Genomic DNA, 22345 nt, shown 5'->3' with positions numbered 1-22345 from the left:
TTCCAGTATCTACTCTGTTAGAGAAGAGCTCATGAATAATACCAAAGGCCTGTTGGTACATCTAGGCTGTGCCAGCCAAGAGGTTCTGTGTTCACCAGAAATACATTTTTGATCCCCAGTTCATCTAGGCATTTGTCACCAGAGTTTGAGCATTTCCACAAAAAAGGCACGTCCGTGTATTATAATGTATTCTTACCATTCCTGCACTCCTTTGTGCATCCTGTGCTACTCTCAGCTGGCTAAAGGTGAGCACTCTTGTTTTCCTTTAGGAGCGATTTAGGAAAGGCTGCTTTGGACTATCACCACTCAAGTGATTTTTTCCTACCTATTGCCTTACACAGTGGCTGGATTCTGGTCTAAGTGTGTGCTTCATCAATAAGCTAGGACAATCTCACTCACCTTTAAACTAGCTCAGATTTTATTCTGTTTGCATTGAAAAAAAGTAGTTTCACTGTATTTCAGAAGGGAGCCTTGAATTATTTGCATGGCAAAGATGTATTCTAAATAATTAGTCTGCTAAAATGGCAAATGCATTTAATAGTCATAGAATTGGAGACTTTAGTGAGGTGTTACCAGAATATTGTCTGAGAACAGTATAAGCTAAACATGTGAGTAAACTCAGTAATATTACTACTAATTCAGAATGAGAAATGGCTTTGTGCTCACAGTCTAATGTAGTATGCAGTATCAGCGTTAAGAGATTAGTACTTTGCCGTCTTTGATCCTTTCACTATTCACAACTGATGCATACACATTCATGTCTTATTTCCTTCCCATTCATGCAGCGTACTGTGACTTGCTTTTGTAGACGGTAGACAATTAAGTGATTCAGAACTGGAGTAAGCTATAGCTGAAAAATGGAAAACTGATTTTTAATACCTATTCTGCCTCTTCAAGCCATCTAAAGTTTACCGCTGTTTTTAACTTAGTTTGCTGAACATGGGGCTTTGTACCTATGGGATTCAGTCTTAAATTTTTGCAACGGAATCACAATCTTGCAGACTTCAGTGGAGAAAATTCTTATTTTCTTAGTGTAGTATGTGAAATACAAATCTTGAACATGATTTCTAACAAGGACGAAAGGGAAAGAATTAAAAGAGCCATGATGTTTTTAACCAATACATGAGGCAAGCTTCGTCATCACACTCTTGATTTCTATAGACCAATAAAACAGGGTGTGATAGAGTTAGTAGTTTGGTCTAGCATTCCTCAATCCTCCAGATTAGTGACTAGGTGCTCATTTACAGCTGGGTTAACTGGGTGTGGCCTTCTGCACAAATCCATGATGATGCTCTAATTCATCATTCTGGAGCTGTGGCAAGGTGCAGTAATTCTTTTATTTCAGAGCTTAGAACATGACTACTAATGCAGGATGGATGTATTTCTTAAGATCAGTAATTAAAGTGATCTTAGAATGTAGCAAACTGTGAAAACTTAGTCATATGGGGTTTTTTCAAATATACGGTATAATCTATTTAACTTTTGTAATGTCGTTTTAGACCCACCTTGCCAGACAGAAGTCAGCAACATTCAGAAGCAGCAAGGAAGAAAGAAGCTCCTAGGTGAGCCACAGATCATTCTTTTGAAGGTTTTATTGCTTACATAAATAACCCTAGTGAAACAGAAACATAAAATCAATATTAATCCAACAAAGATAGACTGCAGTAAATTCCAGCAACAAAATTTATGAAATTTTTGAAAGCTATTAAACTTAGTTTTATTACCTTACCTACCAAAAGATATTACATCTGTTTTATTACCCTAATATAAGGTACGTTTTTACCATTATAGAGGGGACAGTCTAAGGCACTCCTAAATTAGTTTCTCTGCTGATCCTTTACCTGTAATATTAAGTAATTGAAATCTTTGTTGTGAATCAGTTTATACTGTATCAATATTACTGAAATGTAAAATCTTCATTTTACTGTTAGCCACTCTATAAAAGCTGCAATAAAAGGTTTGGCCCAAAGTAGTCAACACTTTATTTCTGCTAAAGGATGGTCTCTAACAACAACTATATGCTTCGAAATGCTTTCATATGAGTGTTTTGTTCATTGTGGTTTGTCTACATTTTGTGTTTCTTTCAAAAAGTCTCTGTTCATTCCAAATTAAAAACACTGGATTATTCAGCTTTAAGGAAGTCACTGCCTCACAAAATAAGTCCCTGACTGTGTTTCTTGTACTTTTGGTGGGGAACCCTTTTGGCTTAGAACCTAATTTGCATAGGTAATCTGCATGTAAGTGCAAATGTAACATTCTTTTTTTTACATTTGTAGTTGATAAAATTGGTTTGTTACACTGCATTTGTCTTCTGTGGGATAATTAAATACTATGTAACTCAATGGATTGTAAAATGTATATTAAATAAAAATAGCTCCAAAGCCTTATAGCAGATAGTTTGTTAGTCCATGAAGCCTGGCCGTTCTTATTCTGACTCGCTTCTACTCCACAGATCATAGAATATCCCATTCAGGCTTGGGTATTACCTTTGGGCCTGTTCTCCAGAATACAGCAAAGATCTTGACCAAGATGTTCAGGGAGTAGGGAAGATGTATCACAGGATCAGTGAAAAATTTAAAGGAAGACTGGTCATTTTATTTCTTGAAATCACTGCCAAGACCGATACATGTTATTTTCCCTCCGACATTTGATTCATCCAGTCACTTTCAGCTGACCTGAATTTAGTAACAGTAAACTCTTCAGTGTAGAGTCTGGAACGGGGAGGAAACAGCAAAAGGATTTACTTTCTGCTATAATTGTTACATTGGCCAAGAGGCAGTTTTTAATATTCTTACTCAATATTTATATATCACAGGGCAGTACATCCCCTTATGTGATGAAGATGGATATTACAAACCAAGCCAGTGCCATGGAAGTGTAGGGCAGTGCTGGTGTGTTGACAGATACGGCAATGAGGTAACAGGATCCAGGACAAATGGTGCCGCAGAATGCGGTAAGTTAAGAACCGTTTGTGGAATTTAGTTTAGAGGTGTTGTTCCCTTTGATTACCAACCAGATTAAATTTCATCAGTGAGAACAGACATGGGACCTAACTGCATGGATTTTGAAACAAAAAATAACAAATTATAATTTGTTGTTATTATTATTACTTCATTAGTTTTTGCAACTCCTATCACTGTGTCAGCTATTGATAGACCTTATCTATGTGCTTGGCATGGTATATATAAACCTAGGGAAAATTAATTATCTAAAGCAGCATTACACAAGCCTCAAAGTGCTTGATGAAATCCCTTTGGGTAATCAGCATGCTAGTGAATTCAATTTGACGTTCTTTTCATTTTGTTTGAGGGAATTGCCAAAAGTTCCTAGCACACTAAATCTTCCCTTATTTTTCCCTTCCCTGCAGCACTGTGCAACTTCTTCCAAGAATTCCCATGTCACCTTCATTTGATGTCATAGATAGAAAAAATGGCAAAAAAAAATATTTTCCATTTAAAAAAAACCAAACAAACGTTTTACATTACTCCTTTCCACTTCTTTTGCAACAAAAGAACACAGCCTGAAACAAAGGGTAAATTTAACACAGTATGTGAAGTACAACCTCAATCCTATTGTCCATCTAATCCAGAATCCTTTCTAGATGGATGGGCAGTTCAGGGCAATATGTAAGAACTGAACAATAGACAGTGTATGTTATCAGCAGTATTTATTGTAATCTGTAAATTGGACTTAAATCCCTTTAAGTTGTTCTGGCACTTATTACAGTTCTACAGATCCATAAAATTTGTCTCCTTTTGTTAACATTGAGAAACTTAACCCTGTTGAAGTGGTTTTCTTCTAAGACAAAAGAATTTTCCTATTGTTTATGTTTTATTTCTGTGTCACACTAGGTAGTTTAAAATGAATAATGGTCCTGAAACAAGATATACTGGTGTGCCTTTTGTATGCGTATGTATGTTATACTATAAATATGTAGTGTATCTTTTCTATAACTATGATACCTTTTTAGCTATCGATTTAGAGACTTCAGGTGATTTTGCCTCTGGTGATTTCCATGAATGGACAGATGATGAAGATGATGAAGATGAAATAATGAATGATGAAGACGAAATTGAAGATGATGATGAAGATGAAGGAGATGATGATGTCGATGATGATGATGATCATGATGGATATATCTGATGATGTTAAGGGGTCCATGAATCATACCTTTCTAAAATTCACAAGACAACATTTCATAAAATCCCTTTGCTCTCCGAGATCAAAAGGATTCTAAATAACATGTATATTTTGTATAATTATTTCAAACGTTGCAGCTGGAGTCATAGACTTCTTTTGTTTAAATAAGAATAATTATATTATGTGCTTTTGAGTTTTTAAATGCCTTTGCGCTGAAGAAAACACATTGGAAGTCTAGCCTGAAGAAAGAGATGTTATGTGCTACTGAAAATATAAATGTGCAAAACGCACTATAAAGACAACCAGTCTTTTTAAAACTCCGGTGAAAATATAGTTGCCCTTACTTGGAAATGTGCATGTCCTCTTCAGAACACATACTGTAACTTAACTTTAGTTCTGTCAGTGTTTTAGGCCCTGCGGGCTTTGCAAATTGTCCATTTAATAAATCAAAAATGTATTACAGTAGAAAAACATTGGTGCATGAGTAGCATCTCGCCAGCCTTTAATTAACCAAAGGTATGGAGAAAATTTATCAGGAGGGAAAAATAAAGCAAAATCCTCCTTTGTGTTTGCATTTGTAGTTACATTTTTCATTAGGAAATGGCTAGGTTATTGAAAGGATTTTTTAAAAGCAGTAGCATGGACAAGCACCAGTTCTGTAATCTAAAGTTTTCTTGTCCTTATTTTTTTTAATTTCATGTCAAGATCATATAGGCTTTATCATTATTTACTCAAACATTGCTTTACCCTTTGTTGCTTCCCTGTATTTCTCTCTAATCAGATTAGCGTAAAATATTTTACATGGGGGAAAAAATGCTTAAAATTATATTACCTTTATACATGACTGTATTTCAGAGTATTGGCACTTGCCCCAAGGTAGATTTTAATAAATGTATAATGATACTTTTTATTTTCTCAATTCAGAAAATAGTTTTGCATCTTCATCTTAATTCATGTTGTTTTCTGTTACTAGTGCAGAAACTTAGAGAATGTTTTGTAAAGGTGCCTTGCAAAATAGCAAAATAGAGAGGTTTTAGCATGCATACCAGTATAGGATGTTAGGCAATAGCTAAGCACACCCAATTACCAAATTAATACCAGTATAGGTACTGCTGCTGGAATGAAGAAAATGGGTTATTTCAATTTTTTTCCTATTGTTATGTAATTACCATGTGGACTAGATTATAATTATTGTGTAGAGTAGCACTTAAGATTTGACTGTAGAGAAAATTACTTTAATCACTGTATTTATGTTAGCATGTTAATTAATTGTGTAGACATTTTGGGACTCCACCATCTTCATTCATATCATATCTATTTCTTTTTGCCCACAATAGAATTGACGTGACCTGTATACTGTAATACTACAGGTTGTATAATTTCAAAATTGGATCACTAGTTTCCCATCATTAATTACAAGGAAAATCAGTTTCTAATTTGAATTAATTTCTACACATTAAATTTAGTGTTTATCCTATGTGGTATTGAAAAGTATAATGCATTTTCTTTTTACCGTTTCTGTATAGTTTGCAAAATAAAGATTCTTGTAACCAACCTTTGGCCAGTATAGCCCATCATTTTGACTTTTTGCATAGTTTGAAATGGTGAAACAAGAAGAATTCATGTTTCAGATACATTTCACCTATTAAAATATGTATTTATTTGTATAAAGCCATTTATTAATGTTTTATTTCCAGTAAAGAATTTTTGACTAAGGCAAAACCCATAGGGAGCTTTTAATATTCTGTATTTTTCCCTGAAATTTCAAGAGCTTTCTTATGTACTTTTATGACATTGTCTTCATTGCATAGTAAAGAAAGAGGTTTCTTTTCAAACTGTCATAATTTGTGGGGCATAGTTGTATTATTTTCTTAAATAAAAGTAGTTAAGAGTGTACCATTCCAATTTAGTGGGATTTTATCAGCGAACAATTTCTTATGGCTGAAATTAACTGATATATAAATTGATTTTAAATAAAGAAGCTAAAGAAAAAATGTTGTCATTATTGGCTGATGTAGCAAGTACTGTTGTGGTTTGGTTTTTTTTTTCTGATGTGACAAATGGTCATTAGATGACAAACTAAAAATGGGTTTCGTTAGAACTTGTGATATTAGAAGAATTAGTGTGGAAAGATCATTCATAATGTGCTTAGCCTAATGGGATTACAATATGAAGACCATTCTAAAATGAACTGTCATGCAGAAGAGCACAAAAGGAGGTTATATTTCTTCCCTGAAAACTCCCTACTGAACTGGAAAAGGAGGGATTATGCATGGATGTTAGTTCCTGAGTATCAAAGCTACCTATCGTAAAGTCAGAAGTAAGACAAGATAGTTAAATTTACTGAAGAACTGTGACAGTGGAGATTCAGGGTAATTTTGCAGATTTTTTTTCATCCAAAACTAAACCAGCAATAACAAACAGTTTACTTGTTTCTCATTCATGAGGAAAAGCCAGAGAAGAGGCTGATAGTGTGAGACTTCTTTGAAAACATCCCTTTAAAAATTAAAGGATCATTTGTCTGTGGATTAATATTATGGTGCTGATTTGCTTTCATGACACCAAATGAACTGGAAGCCACTGCAGTATTGAAGAAACACATGAAATCAGGAGCAGGTAGAACAAATAAAGGCAAAGGTTGGTAATATAAAATCACTAAATTACTAAACCATTCAGAATCTTTTTCCTTCTTTCCATCATATCCATAAATCTGCACAGAGGTATGTCCTCATGAGTACAGTCAAGCAGAAAACTGTAGGGATCCCTTGATTTTAAAACTTCATTATTTTTACAGTGTTATTGTTGATTTTTCTGTATCTTATAATTGTGCACATATATATGTGCTTATAAATATGCGAAGAATACTGATAAAATTGTGGAGGTTTTCAGAAACAGTGATTAATCCTTGTTCTCTTCTGAGAATGTGTGGAATTGTAATTCTGATTCATTGAAAAGTAAGGAATACCGAGTTCAGTGAAATAGATTATTATATAGTCTTTCAACAGAGTATTTCAGGTCAAGCCACACAGGTAGATACACTTAGTTTAAAAGCAAGTCAATTAGCATCGTTAGTTTGCTTGGACAAAAATTGGATTATTGTACAAGACTGAGAATGGATCGACTGTAATGATTTACTTTTTTTTTTACTTCTTTTGTGCACATGGACAATAACTGGATTTCTTTCATTATTATTAAAGAATACAGTGGCCAGGTAGAATAAGTAACGTTTAACAGAAAGTAGATTCTGTGATTTATAGGAAATTTTAAAATATCTGTATTTACAGGGTTTCTTCATTAGAACAGCATATATATTTCTAATTGCTAAAAGCTTTTAAAAACTTGATTGAAATAAAGCCATGGCAGCACAAATTTATTTGAAACACAGTAATCCTTTTTAGTTTTTCCACTAATCTAAATATATAGTAGCAAGTCATCCACAATTTTATTTCAGCTAGTTGAGTGGACACGAAGTAGTTTGTCACCAAGTTTCTATTTGATGAAACAGATCGGGATAAACATGAAGAACAATATAATGGATTGGAAGGTCTCCAACTTCACCAGTTATCACTAGGTAAGTAATTAAAATATCAAAATTTTTTTCAAAAACCAACCCACTCCTGACGGCAAGTACCATATTGGACATGCTGATGCAATAGGGTAACCCTTTGTCGTGAGTAGATCTCTACTAACACAGTGTCATTGTACTCTTAATACAAGGTGGGTGCAGTTTACTAATTTGTTAATTCATGTGACGTGCTAGTAGAAATTATTCTTGGAAGTTAAGGAGCCAGAGTAACCATGGGAAAGAGTTGCCTAGCCTGAAAGATGACATCGCTTTGCATTTTTTGTTGTGTTTCAGATGCTAATTGAACCCAATCCTGAAAAAAAGAGACTACTGCACAATATCTGTCTGTCTGCTTGAAGTTGAGTTTTACAAGTGAAATGTACATGCCTGTTTTTAAAAAGAGTTTCCATGCTATAAGGTTAGTAATTATGTTAATGTTTATATATACATATAAATAATGTTAATAATAACGTAGAAAATTGTACATCTCTTTACCGGTGTTCCACATGATCCCACAGAAAAATTTGATTGAAACTTCGGACGAGGGTATCCACAAACTCCCTGCTCATGTGTGTTACCATGTTTGCCAAGATGGTTGAAATTTATCAGCTAAAATCAAGATGGACAGAGGTGGCCTGTTGTCCCTGTCTGTCCATAGCATTCACAGCTGCTTTGTAAACACCTAGAACATTCTGCAGTCTGGTGAATTAATAAATAAATAAAATTATATATTATGAATACACATTCATCCAACTTGGGTCATTGTACTGCTCATCAGGCAAGTGCAGTGGTGAAAGAGCTGGCTATACCCAACACAGGGCACCGAGTGTGTGCTCTGTAGATCTTGGTATTAATATCAGGTACCCGTTTTGGAGGAAGACTCTCAAATTCCTTTCCCTTTTCATATTTATTTACTTCACAGGGTTACATACCAACATGTTTTGGGGAGGTTGTTCTCTGATGGACCCCTGTGAAGAAGGGGCCTTGGATCTTTTCTACTGTAACTGTAATGCTTCTGATTGATTTCCATGTGCCTGAGGGGGCTGGAGAGCCACACCAAGTTTTACAAAGTCTGAAAGTCTGAGGTGTTAGAACAGAGTGGTGATTAACAAAATACTTTGTTGGTTTTGTTTGAAAGCTAGCAAATATTACAGAGGTTTCCTCTTTCCAAAAAAAAAAAAAAAAAAAAATACAACAACCCAGCAATAGCAATCTATAGTAAGAGTCCAATTTTGCAGCTGCAGCCTTAATGCTGTGATTCTTTTTCCTTACTTCTCAAGAGTAATGCAGTTATTTAAAAGCACACTGTAATTCAGAATCAATTGATTTTGAGCATTATGCAAAACTTCTTCAGTGCTTGCTCAGTTTTACCACACTTCTGTGTATTCCATTATGCTGCATTAGTGTTAAGGAACTGAATGAAAAACACGCTAATTCAAAATCTGTTGAGTGAAGTTGCTTATCTGTTTTATAGTGTAAATATTCTTTTATGAAGAAAACAAAATCTAGAGAGTATTTTAAAGATGTTACCAGTATAAATCCAAGCCAAATCCCCCAAAGTGAAAAATTAATATAAAAATGTGCTTGGTTCATATGAGGCATACATTTTGAAATTGAGGTTGAAATGGTTAAAACTGTCTTAAGAATTCTTACCTTTCTAACATCTGTCACAGCTACCTGAAAAGTACAGTTGTTATCTATATGGAGGTTTATGTATTTGTTTTGTGTTGGGAAGTTTTCATGTTTGCTCAACGTGATAAAAATATTTGTGCAAAGCTAACATCACTAGACTGTCTTTGTTGTAATTAATTGTGACCAAGTGGATGACAAGTTTATATGTTAGTGTAATTCAAATGAGAGGATACACCATGTGAAATCACACTATAACATCATGGGATGATGATACCAGTCCATGTTTCTTCATGTGCAAGTGATCTCGCTTCCCTTAATTCCCCCATATGCTTGGAAATGTAGTTTCCAATTAAAGGAGGAAATCAAATGTTGAGTAGGGCAGCTTCCTTCAGCAGCAAGAGCTCTAGGATCTCTCCTGGGAAATCTTTCCAGAACATAGGAAGGATGCTTCTTTGAAGGCACAACAGCTTAAAATGCATGGTCTAAAACTGATTACTTTTACTGGTTTTTGTAAAGAAAACCTACCAACAGATTTAATTTATGCCTTGAAAATGTACCTCAGTATAATCGTTACTCATGGGAATACAATTTTATTAGCTAAAGAAAAATAATAATAATAAAAAAAAGAAGTAAGACTGTAATTAAAGCCAGCTCAAAGGAAAGGAAGGCAGGAGAAAAATTAGAATAAGACAGTGTTGGGGCATTTATGTATTTGAGTAGCTGACTGATCTTCTCACTGAATAAAAGACTGAGGCTTCTAAGTTCATTGCTCATGTTGCTCTTTCCCCTCATAATTTCCACACACACACATGTTTTTGTTAGACTATGTAGCTTTAGAGGATATTATTCACATCAGAAATTACACGAGTGCTGAGACAATTTCTGCTCCCATAGTGGCATCGTGGCACAGAGCATCTGTAGGAATTGCACCATTGACCAGCCTAGGAGCTGAGGACATGTTACTGGCACATTAAGGAGTTCCTCAGAAGAAGTAGTTTATAGCAGGTGTTTGCCCAGATGTAATCTAGTACATCCACTACAAATGCTTGCCTGACTCAGTGCAGGGAATTGTCCAGAGTTGTATGTTTATGTAAACGTTAATTTACTTAGATTCTGATATAAAAGGGGAATGATGCTATCGAAAATTGTATTATCTTGTCCATTAAGGTAGCTCGATTCTTAGGTAGTAGAAATTGCATTGCTATTTTATCTCTCTGCATATTAACTTTTATTTGAATTGGCAATATCCGCAGAAAAAGCATTGCCATCTAAGCAAATTTCCTGTATCTGTTTTGCAAAGATAAAAGAAATGATAGTGCTGGCACAAGGTACCTCTTAAGGCCAAACAGGTAATAAGTAGATCCTCTAATTTACAGTTCGCTTCTATGATTCATAGATCTGACTTACACCTTAAGCACTAGGTGCCTGGTTAACTGTTCTCTGGCCATATTTAGATTTCAATTATTATGAGAACCTGAGTGAAAAAAGGTCTTCCCCCCCCCCCCCCTTTCAAATCTGTAGTACATGTCATCTTTTACTGTTAATTAGAGGTCAATTTGTTTTAAATTATCTGCCACTCCACTGCTCCTTGAATGCCACTACATGACAATAGGAAAAAAAGCCTTTTAATCTTCAACAGCAGGAATAAAATTCCTATTATTTGCTACTCTACAGGGACAGGTCTTTTCCTTCCTACATTCCGGCAGGAACCTTGCCATGCAGCCCCCATCTCCTTTGACGCAGCAGAGGAATGTAGCTATGGCGAGCAGCGCAGGGGTTCAGAAGCCTCTCCTGCCTGGCACATCTCATCTCTGTGTTACCCTTTTCCATGCTCCTCTGCAGCTGGTGTAGTTACTTTGAGACCTGAGCACAGAGGGATCAGCTCTGCCACAGAGTAATGATCTGTTGAAGGGGAACTGCATATGCCTAAGGGCTTTATGGTAGTGCTGCTGTTTGCCTGAGCGTGATGGAAGAAAGGGAAAGATTTTTCTCTTTTTGCATAGTGAGGTTATGCAAACTGGATAGTCCCACAACAGTGGCCTCTCTGCGCTCTGTACTTTATCTCCATAAAAGACATTTGCTCGGTCAGGTGTGTCAACTTACCATTTCTCCGGGCTGGACTATGAGAACAGAATAGCTAGCTGCTTCTCCCTACCATTTTATCTATCTCAAAAAGAAACAGGTATTGTGCTTCTGAGGTTTGTTCCCAATTTTTCTTCTTAACTTCACTTTCTTAAAGTGTTCTTGGTCCAACTATTGTTAGAAAAAAAGAGAAATTATAGCAAAGGGGAGAAAAAACAAGGCAGAAGTCTAAAAAATAGTACACTACTAAGGCAGAGTTCAGAATAGTAACCTAGTGAGAAAGCCCCACACTGATCTTGGTCCCCACCGCTTTTTCTAAAGGCTGTTAGTCTTGTGATCGTTATGACTCATTCTGTAGCCAACGCTTTATCCCATCCTTCTGGGATTATACCTGCTCATGGAGCAAACATCTTTAAATTGTCAAGCCTATGTTTTTCACACGGGGAGAGATTCCAATCCCTTTCCTTTGGGATGGAAGAAATGATACTGTAGCCTATCTACAGAAAAAAAGCCAGAAGTTGCAGTTTTCCTTCAGCATAGCATGTTTGTAATAAAAACACTTTAAAAAAACCACATTGAAAGTTATGCATTGTAATTACTCTCTTAAACCTAATTATAACTTTTTTTTTTTTTTTTCCTATTAAGAATGCTGACATTACAGCAGGTCAGGTACTTCACCTAGAAAGCAATGGCTTCCAATAATTTCCTTTAGTTGAATCCAGGAACCAAAAACATTGATTTTTGAAATAATCATAGAATCGTGGAATGGTTTGGGTTGAAAGGGGCCTTTAAAGGTCATCAGGCCAGCTATCCAAGCCCCTTGCAATGAGCAGAGACATCTTCAACTAGATCAGGCTTCTCAGAGCCCCATCCAGCTTGGCCATGAATGTTTCCAGAGATGGGGCATTCAACACCTCTCAGGGCAACCTGTTCCAGTGCTTCACCACCCTTATTGTGAAAAATTTCTTCCTTATATTTAGCCTGAATCTATCCTCTTTCAGTTTAAAACCATTACCCCTTCTCCTATCACAACACGCCCCGCAAAAAAGTCTGTCTCCATCTTTCTTAGAAGCCCCCTTTAAGTACTGAAAGGCTGCAGCCAGGTCTGCCCAGAGCCTTCTCTTCTCCAGGCTGGAAAACCAGCTCTCTCAGCCTGGCCTCGTAGGAGAGTGTGCTCTGGCCCTCTGATCAGCTTTGTGGCCTCCTCTGGACTCCAGCAGATCCATGACCACCTTATACCGAGGACCTCGGAGCCGGGTGCAGCGCTTCAGGTGGGGTCTCACCAGAGAGGAGTAGAAGGGGCAGCATCACCTGCTAGCCACACTTCTTTTGATGTAGCCCAGGATACAGGTAGCCTTCTGGGCAGCAAGCACACATTGCCAGCTAACACCCAGCTTTTCATCCACCAGCACCCCCAAGTCCTCCACAGGGCTTGTTCATTGACCCCCAGCCTGTATAGATACCAGGGATGCCCTGACCCACGTGCAGGGCCTTGCACTCAGCCTTGTTGAACCTCATGAGGTTCATGTGGGCTCCCTTCTCAAGCTTGTCCAGGCCCTTCTGAATAGCATCCTGTCCCTTGGGCATGTCAAATACACCACTCACCTTGGTGTCATCAAATGATTACTGCATCAGAATGCTGCAGTGAAATTTCCAGAACTCCCTGACTTTTTTTTAAAAGCTATGTTGCTAAGAAATGAGCTAAATTATGCAGTTTCCAGGCATCCTTAAATTTGAAATCATACCAACTGAAAGTTAAGAAAATTTTCTAAGTTTTTCTACGAAACTTAAGTAAGAATATCAGCTACAGATAGGCAGAGATACGTTATCCAATATTATGTTTCATCCTGGCTTAAGTTATTTGTCAGAACTGGCGTCCTTTCCAGGTGTTCATAGTCCACCTCACAGGCTGCTTGTAGCTTTACAATTTTCCACTCAACAATACATGTTTGGAAGGTGTGAGCTGAATTATTTTTTTTCCCATATTGGAAATACAAAACAGTGTTTAGGCACTGACATATGGGAAGGTCCAAATTAAATATTACCAGTTCAGAAATGGATAGTGACTTAGAATAGATTTATGCACAAAGTTTTTAAAAAATATCACTTGGATGCTCAATGGCAGTCAAAGAAAGCCAATCATATCAGGAATTATTTTGTTGTGAATGGAAAGAAATAGAAAGCAAAACCCAAACAACGTAATTTATGTCATTGTATAAACCCTTGCTGCTCCTTCTCTGTCCTGATCTCTGTGTCTTTCCTGTTTCCAAAGGCCATAAAAGGAAAGGATGATGAGGATCATCAAAGTTAAGACTGGTTCATATGAAGAAGATAAACAGTTTGGGATGCTGAGTCCTGGAGTAAAGATGATAACTTTGGGATACGATAGGCTATGATAAAATTATAGGTACCTTAGAGGAAGCAAATACCAGTTTTTCAAATCCCCTTGAGTTCTGGAGGAGCAATTTCATGTGCTACTAAAGATATTCATCAACTCAGTATAAGAATACCAAATCATCTAAGATGGGACACACTGAACCAAAAGCACCAGTGTCCACTGGGCTTTACCTTGACCTCGTGGAAGACCATAACAGCTGCCATTTAGTAAAAAGCACTATGCCTAAGCAGTGCTGTCTAGCAGACGCTACCTGACATATGATAAAGAAGGAAATGGATGAAAATGAATGGTTGTGAGAATAGTTACTTCTTCTGTTTGTGCAGTGCAACAATATGTTCTTCAGCGTATGATCTAATTGTAGTGGTAATCCGAGCCCTTCCCTCCAAATCCTATTAGACCAGATACTATTTTTAGATGAGATTCTATCATTTCTTCCCTGAAGTAAATTCAAAAGGTCAATATGTGGACTACACATGCGCAAAAGAACAGCCATTAAGGACATTAATAAGTGCCTCTTTTTGCAGAAAATAAATTCCTAGTTAGCCTTCTAGCCATTGCTCAAGTGTCTTTCTCCAGAAAATGGCTTCCAGTGTTCTTCGAGCTATGGAAGTATATAGCAGATCCTGCCTTTCCTCCCTGAAGCTGTTGGAGAGAACCAAAACAGAACTTCTACACATCCTTCCTGTCCTAGGAGTCACTCTTCAAGTGGTGTCTTCTCAACAGGCTCATGAAGAAATCAACACATCCTCTGAAGGCATGATCTTGACTACAGAGGGAGCAGGTATGACTTTCAATTACACCTGCTTTAACTATGCCAAACTGTAATATATTGTTTCCTTTTTCAAACATGACTTCAGTGGGCAGACTTTTTCATTATAAAAGCCTGTTCACTGTCCTTCTGCTCTCTTAGGCTGTTAACTATTGAAAATGATCACAGCTAATGTCTGGCTGCTGCCCAAGTCAATTCTCCATGCATCTGGATATATTTTCCACCTTCATTGCATCTATTTTGCCACTAAATAATTCCAGTCTTCTAAGAATTACTAGAGCAGCCAGGGAGCTCCAAGGTTGCTCTTGGTCTCAGTCTTTCAGATCTCTTTCAGCAAAGACCCTTCACGTACGATTTGAGCAGCAGCAGATGGCCAACTTCATACTCCTTGGGAACTAGCAGTTGACTCAGAAAATAAATGTTTTTACAAGCACTTCATGCTCTATTATTTTCCTTCTTACACCACCCTTTCCTCTCTCTCATGTTTGTTCCTTGAAAGAAGGCTTACCTAGTGGAAATTTGTCAAATGCTTTATAAAAAGTCCAAATAATCGGGACATACGTCTTGCCATTGTTGACTTTCATTGTAAATTCTTGAAAGGGAGACCTAGTGTTAAGGCAAGTGTTCCTGTGGGGCCTATTGCCCTTCACTTTTATTGGTTGAATAGTATACTGGGAAAGCCACATCTGGATCCTCAGGAAAAAAAATATTGCATGACCTATTGGCTGGAATTGATATGTGTAACATCTTGCTTAAGGATCTCATCCGGTAGTATTAAACAATGTATGTAGAGATAGTAAGCTTTCCTTTCACCAAGCTTTTTGATATTAATAGCATTTGACTGGAATAAAGGAATCACTGATAATTTACTTTAACATTCTTGTGAGGAAAAAGACCTTTATAGCAGTTCAAATGTAATGTTATTTTTTCATGAGAAATTATTTAATACCCCGCTCCAGTTACAACCTGGATTTTTATTTCAGTCTTGGTTAAATGCTAAAAGTTTCTATGAGATAAATGTGTTTGGCTTTTTTATTACTGGGAAAAAAAGTGATTAATGCCTTTTTAACTAAAGCAATTCCAAGAGATTTTATTACTTTTTCTTTCTCCCACTTTTTTTTTTTCCTAGAGGTCAAAATATATACATAGAAAAATTTATATCTCATACTTCCATTTTTAAACATGCACTCTGAAGATTTAGGTATATTGATTGTAGTATTTCTGGGACACCAAAATTTATCATATTCATTTTTGAGGGCAAAGTATGAAACTTTTCAATGTAATTAAAAGGTAATTCCATTCATTTTTATATTTTATTTGAGTTTGTGGGGGTAGGACCAGGTTTATGAATAATACTATCTGTGAAGGCAGTGTCTAATGAACATTTTCAGTAGACAAGGATAACGCCATGATTACTAACTTCAGAATGGGATTTATTCTATGAGGAGGTGATTCCAGAAAGGCAGTGGTCATGTCTACTCTTGGATAAGCACTAGATGACAGAACAGGCAGAATATTACATGCATGTGTTTACTGCCCAGAAGATAAATTTTAGCTTCTTTTCCTCAGGAAAAAAAAGTGATTGTAAATTCTCCTTTGCAATACACAAGGAGGAAGGCCTTGTTTCTACACAAAGAAATACATAGAAAGCAATAATTGTGGTAATTAAAGTTTTTATTATGTAGCATATGTTCTGGAATATGGTAAAATGTCATAGTTGTGTAATTGCCCATTTTGCTTTTAACATGTGCAAAATACTGCCTAAGTGTTTCTGTATTAAGTACTAAACATGTGCTGTGCAATAGCTTGGCAGAACTTATCAATATTCTATTTGTATTTGAGTTCTGCTGCTGATCATAGAGAACACTACTCTTGTTAAAACCTTGACAATTAGTGAATGCCATAAAAGCAATTTTAAAATCACAGCAAAACTATTTGGGAATTTTTTTAAGTTTAGTTTTTGTTAGAAATTTTAAAAATCAGGATTAATTTTCCTTTTTCATTTTTTTTTTTAAGTGAGTTTCATAATGTAGCTGGAGAATAGAGCTCTGAAATGAACCCAGAGAGGTGGTAATATCTCCATCCTTGGAGACATTCAGACGCCAGCTGGACATGGTCCTGGGCATCCTGTTCTAGGTGATACTGCTTAAGCAGAGCGTTGGACCAGATGACCTCCAGAGGTCTCTTCCAACCTCAGCCATCCTATGATTCTGTGAAACAGGAATCACAAAGCCATTTCCTATCCACTCTCCATTATTGATCTTAGATAGGGTTTAGCACATGCTAACCCTTCTTCCTCGTCTGTTTCCTCTTAGAGAGTACTAGAAGACAGCACGCGTTATTCAGGGACCACATTATTTAATTACCACTTACAGAAATGTAGCCGAGATCTTTGTGGGGAATCTATGTGTGGCTGTGACACAAATGAGAATAACCAACTGTTTCATATGTAAAGCAGACGTGTGTTGCTATTTGCTGTGAACTGCTGCCCTGCCCTTGGTGAATTCCAGAGAGTAACGTCTATTAGGAATTAATAAACAGATTCTTCCAATTAGGAAATGCCAACAGCTAGATAGACACAAGGTTTTGAAGGCTGAGCTTTGGTTTATAATTCAATGGGTTTATATTTTTTAAAAGAAGAATGATGTAACAAGAAAAATGGAAGTTGGCAAATAGCCTACTAAGTAGTTCATGTGGATGGGATTGTCAGCTCAGGACTGCTGTGGCTTTTACACAATGTCATTAAAAGAGAAGACATGTTCTAAATGCTGTGAGCGTATAGTGACTGTGCTCCTGAGTAATGTGTAAGACCTGGATGAGGAGACATCAGTACGAGTTGCATTGTTTTCATTACATTTGGGGGACTTTTTTTTCTTTTCTTTTCCTTTTTTTTTTTTTTTTTTTTTTTTTTTGGTAGAAACAGGGGATACAGGGGAGGTAGGGGAGTCCCAGAAGGAAGTTTGAGAGAATTAGTAGGCCAAAAGTTGGTATACGGAAACTCACAAGACTTCCCTCGCCCAAACCCAGAACTGTTCTGTATAGCACATGCCATTTATGATTCTTAACTCAAAAATACAAGCAAACTGCTGCACGTGTCAAGGGTTACTACAATCCCTGCATCACTACTGTCCAATAAAACTTTATTCAAAATCATAATTGTTACTATATTGATACTTCTTGTTGATGTGGCTTTTTCTTCTTTTAGAAAATGGTTGGGGTTTTATACCATTTGCATATCTGAAACTCACTGCAAAGTGTTCCATGTCACTGTGTTTTGTGTCTGCGCATCCTGCCTCCTAATGGTTTTAGCTGTCTGCTTCTTTCTTCTGCTACTTGGTTTATTTAACTACAGATCTGACCTTAAAATGAATTTGGGATTAAAAGCTTCATATTCTTTCACTATTCAGGAACAGATAGCTGTAGGTCCATTGGGCTACTTAGAAAAGAATTTCGGATTTCACGTGGCAATATGGAAGGAGATGTCACTGGGAAGCCCAGTGACAGGAGGGAGCAATCCTCTCCCTGTTTCTTTGACACGGGGACTCTCTATAGCATGTTCTTAGCCAATATGAAGGAAAACACTAGAGAAATCTTCGCTTTTTTGTTTGTTTGATGTGTGTGCCATCTGTCTTTATTACGTACCTTACATATTTATTGTATGTTAGCTGTCAGGAAAGAAAGGTTATTGTGGCTAAGCAATAAAGAGAAGCAGGGTTTGAGTAGCTCCACACTTCTGACAGAAACAGCCGTGTTTGTTGGTGACAGCAGGGACTGAGACAGACTGGCAGCACGCTGCGAGGGCTCTGATTAAGCCTGTAGTTACAATGTGATGTGGCAGCTTAAGGATAAAAGAATCTCTGTTTGTATTATTTCCAATGAAAAGAATGATTTATGGGATGCCAGATTTTTTTACCTATTCTCTATAAATTTTTGTGGTTCAGAAGCAAAAAGCAGAAGCCTTTACACAATTTGCAAATAATTCCTTGTCACCTGGTAAGCAGTATTTTTGTTTGAGAAAGAACTGAAGAATCTGTCCTGAGGAAAATTTAGTCTTGCTTTATTATCTAAACATTGCAGGCTGTACCAGATAAAGTTCCTTGTAAGTGCTGCAGGTTGTGTTTGCTCTAAGGTCAGATTCCTTCACCATGGGATTTTTTAATGCCAGTCTTGAGCTTAGTCTCCCCCATGGTTGATGAGTTGCCATTGGACTCATATTAAGACCAAATTTCTTAATTTTTTACCATCCTGGGAAAAAAAACCACAAACACTGATGGGTCTAAGGAACTTTCATTTGCTTTGCAGTCCAGAGAATGACAAATTAATGACAACACAAAGAGGAGCATTTTATCACTGGAGACTTTGCAGCCTTGAGAAGCTGATTTGCCTGTCAAATGTAAGAAAAAGAAGTCTAGCTAATCCAGTAAACACCTAATAATTAGAAAGTTCTCACATTTTTACACCTGAATTGCTGTAAAATATGTGGGAAGGGGCCTAAAAAGAGCTTAAAAAATCACTTAGTCTCTGTTAATTTGGAAATGCCCTGTCATGAAGTTACTGGCAAACAAGTCCGTGCAGTGTCTGAAATCTATATACACAGAGAAGCAATGAATATCCATTACAGGAGGGTCATATTCATTCCTGCAGTGGCAAGGGGGCTGAGCTGTAAAATCAAATAAAAAATTGATATTAACAAGTGTGATCCACATTTCTGATTACATGCCACTTCTTGGAGTCCGTGGGCAGCATGTGTCCCCACAGCTGTGCGCTCAGCTGTCCCGTAGGCTTCTTATCTGCTACTCTTCTGCAGGGAGATGGGGCTGCACTGCATGGGAAGCTTGATCCGTCTTCTCTTTGAAGCCAATAGCAGGTTTAGAAAATACTTATCTTTCCAGATTTCCAACTTCTTGTGAAAATATACTATGGACAGCAAGGGAATGGCAGAGCTATACTTTTGGGACTGCACAGTAGTGTGCAAGGACAGAAATGCAGGACAAAGGGGGTAATGGTATTTTTGTTGATCTAGTGAAGTTTCAGCTGTATTGATCTAATTAGAGGTGAATACCAAATGTGAGAGGGAAGTAATTTAAATTCCCTAAGCCAGATAGTCTGATTAATTTCTTATTTAAAAAACGTTGATTTGAAAACTTTGAAAGGGTCTAATGGTTGATTTCATCACATTTAGTTCTACAGAAAGGTGGGAGAGCAATGTATTTCATGCTCAGGATGTTACAGTCTGGGTGTCTGAAGTGAGAAACTTAACCGCAAAGAACTGCCGGCATCTTGCTGTTACACTAATAAGCTGAACATGCTTTCCTGCTTGTGCATTTCTAGCTCTAGATGAAAACCACTAGGAAAGCAAAATCTCCTTAGCCTCCTCTTTCTAAAACATGTAGGTTTGTACTTGGGTTTTTTTTTTTTTTTTTTTTCTCCTGCAACCTAAAGTGGGTGTGAACACTGAAGTGGTCCTGACCGGTTTGGTTTTCTCTTTTTAAGACAAATAATGAAGAAAGCCTCGGTAAGTCAAACTTGATGCATAGCTAAACTCTTGAGGCTGGTTAACTGACCTTCTTTAATGACTACGGGAGATCTGAAATGGATTATCTCTGAACATCTACCAGACATTCATCTGCTAAGGAGCTGGACCTCTTCCCCTTAGCATGTTGACTGGCCTTTCCTCCAATTTTTTTTTGTAGTGAGTGAAGTTTGAAGCCCAGGGAGACTAAGGGATTGATCTATAGGCTGAGGCTTGCTTTTCCCAAAACATCATGTACAAATGCGTTTATCTGGAAAAAATATGATCAGGATTTTGTATTCTCTAGTTACGAGGATTTGGAAAGGTTTACTGAGGCCATCAGCAAAGAGATTGCTTGAAACGATTTTTCTATGGTCATCTATTTACATTAGTTAGTGTGAAGTCTTCAACTCATTTTATACAGGTAATAAACCCACAATAAAAAATGATCATTGGTTATCTGATCTCCTCTGTTTCCAATCAGAGGTAATGTATAATCTGAAAGAGATTGTGTATTCAGATATTCATGTTCTGAAGAAAGAAGAATCCTGGATGTTTTATGCATTTTGTGTTGAGTTATTCAGTCTGAAACTTTGCTACCGAGTATTTGCATGAACCTGAATCCCTTGCTTCTCGGTTTTGAAAGTGGAGTTATTGTGCAGCTTTAAATTTTGTGCTGTTTTGGCAAATTTATAAATGTGTAGAGACAATGTAACTGGAATCTTTTGTCAAAAGAATTACCTGACCTTGGCATTTTTGGACTTACCATGCAATAATTTCTTTGATGGTCTCAATAAAAAGTTTCTCAACTTTTTTTCTAGTGGACCGTCAATATTCCACACTCAGATTTACTGTGGAGTTCAAGACTGCTGCTTTTTGCTTAACTTTCTCCCATGACTGATTTGCTAGGTAGCTGCATTCATAACACTCCACTGTCTCAGCTTGACAGGCTTAGCACCTTTTTCTCTTCCTCTGAACTTCCCTAACTGCCATTCTGGCATATTTCAGGCTTAGATACTTATAACTCATTTTAAAGGCAAACTTATAATGATGTACTGCAAAAAATAGTTCTCAGCAGAATTATCTGAGCTGGTGGTTGGAAGAATGTATGGATCCTTTTAATAATAGGAAAGATGGCATCTATCTGAATGGGACTGATGGGGATAAAAATGAATTTTGCCAAGCGAGTTCTGTCCTAGTATTCAGAAGCTGTTTCCCCTGGATCCATGTTTTAAGTCACTGATTTGTTGCTGGTAAGAATTACTTACTATTGACGGCCCCGTTCCTCAAGGGCTTTGCTTTGGCTCATATTATACATTTTCTTGGTGCGTATGTGAGCAGTACTTACCTGGGAGGCATAAAGGAAAACACGGCAGATTACATGGGTATGTCAAACTGAACCTTAGTGTTATTGTGGTCCCTGCCATTACAGATTACTGTATTGCTGATGCAAATTCTTTAAAACTGTGTTGCAGAGGAGTGAAACATATCAAAGTAATTGCCAGGCTGCCATTAACTCTGTGAGCAATCACAGGTGCCAGCCAAGGGGTGAATGATGAAAACAGAACTTCTAGCAAACATTTTTTTTGCCAGCTTTAGTGCCTTGCTTAAGAAGCTCGGAAAAGCATTTAGGCAGTGTCTGTTTGTTCTATCACTGTCATATTACCTTTCTATTTATTTTCTCATCTAGACATATTAAAGGAAAGCAGAATAAACATAGATATGATTAAAATCTCTATCCATAACATAAAAGATGCATGAACCCTTCAAGCCTGGTCTGTAACTCTGTGTGTGGCTGGCGATTAAGTTACTTGCTGCTCTTCTCAACAAGCTTTTGCTAAAAGGTCTTGATGAGCCTCCTTGTAAACATGCCAAACCAGCAAGGATGGGGACAAACTTGCTCTTTGTCCAACAGTAACGCAAAACCAGAAAATAGTGACTCTTACTCTTGTGCCAAGTCAGAACAGTCCTACTTGTGCTGAGTCTCTGGACAGCCGAGGGTTTTATCTGCTGCTTCTAGTTTGGTAGATTTTTAATATGTTAAAGGCTTCTAGGCTTGTATGGGAAGAAAAAAAAAATTTTTTCTTGCCAAAGCCCAGGCACATCTGTCTATTTTTTTTTGTTTGTTTTTTTTTGGTTTTGAGGCCAATTAATGTAGCGCATCACTGATTTTGCACATGTAATTTTATGCGTAGTCAGGAAATAAAACCTGTGCTGGGCTGAATGACTGTTTTTCTGAATTTCGTA

General features: G+C 37.0%; 1 protein-coding gene across 2 annotated transcripts in view; it reads left to right on the top strand.

The window, feature by feature from the left end:
* The window catches only part of SPOCK3 (SPARC (osteonectin), cwcv and kazal like domains proteoglycan 3), a 237720-nt gene extending 215636 nt beyond the window's left edge, over positions 1-22084 (top strand). Inside the window, exons 9-11 of one of the 2 annotated variants that reach the window (XM_080371193.1) lie at positions 1500-1562; positions 2816-2953; positions 3971-22084. In XM_080371193.1, coding sequence (XP_080227319.1) covers positions 1500-1562; positions 2816-2953; positions 3971-4143 — 374 coding nt within the window. In that variant the 3' untranslated portion in view covers positions 4144-22084. The remainder of the gene's footprint in view (positions 1-1499; positions 1563-2815; positions 2954-3970) is intronic. The other variant, XM_080371194.1, reaches the window with a different exon arrangement.
* The last annotated feature ends 261 nt before the right edge of the window (positions 22085-22345 follow it).

This window comes from Falco punctatus, assembly GCF_963210335.1.
Source record: "Falco punctatus genome assembly, chromosome: 1".
Taxonomy (NCBI): Eukaryota; Metazoa; Chordata; class Aves; order Falconiformes; family Falconidae; genus Falco; species Falco punctatus.
Note: the sequence above shows the minus strand (reverse complement) of the source record. Positions and strands in the feature narration are given on the sequence as shown.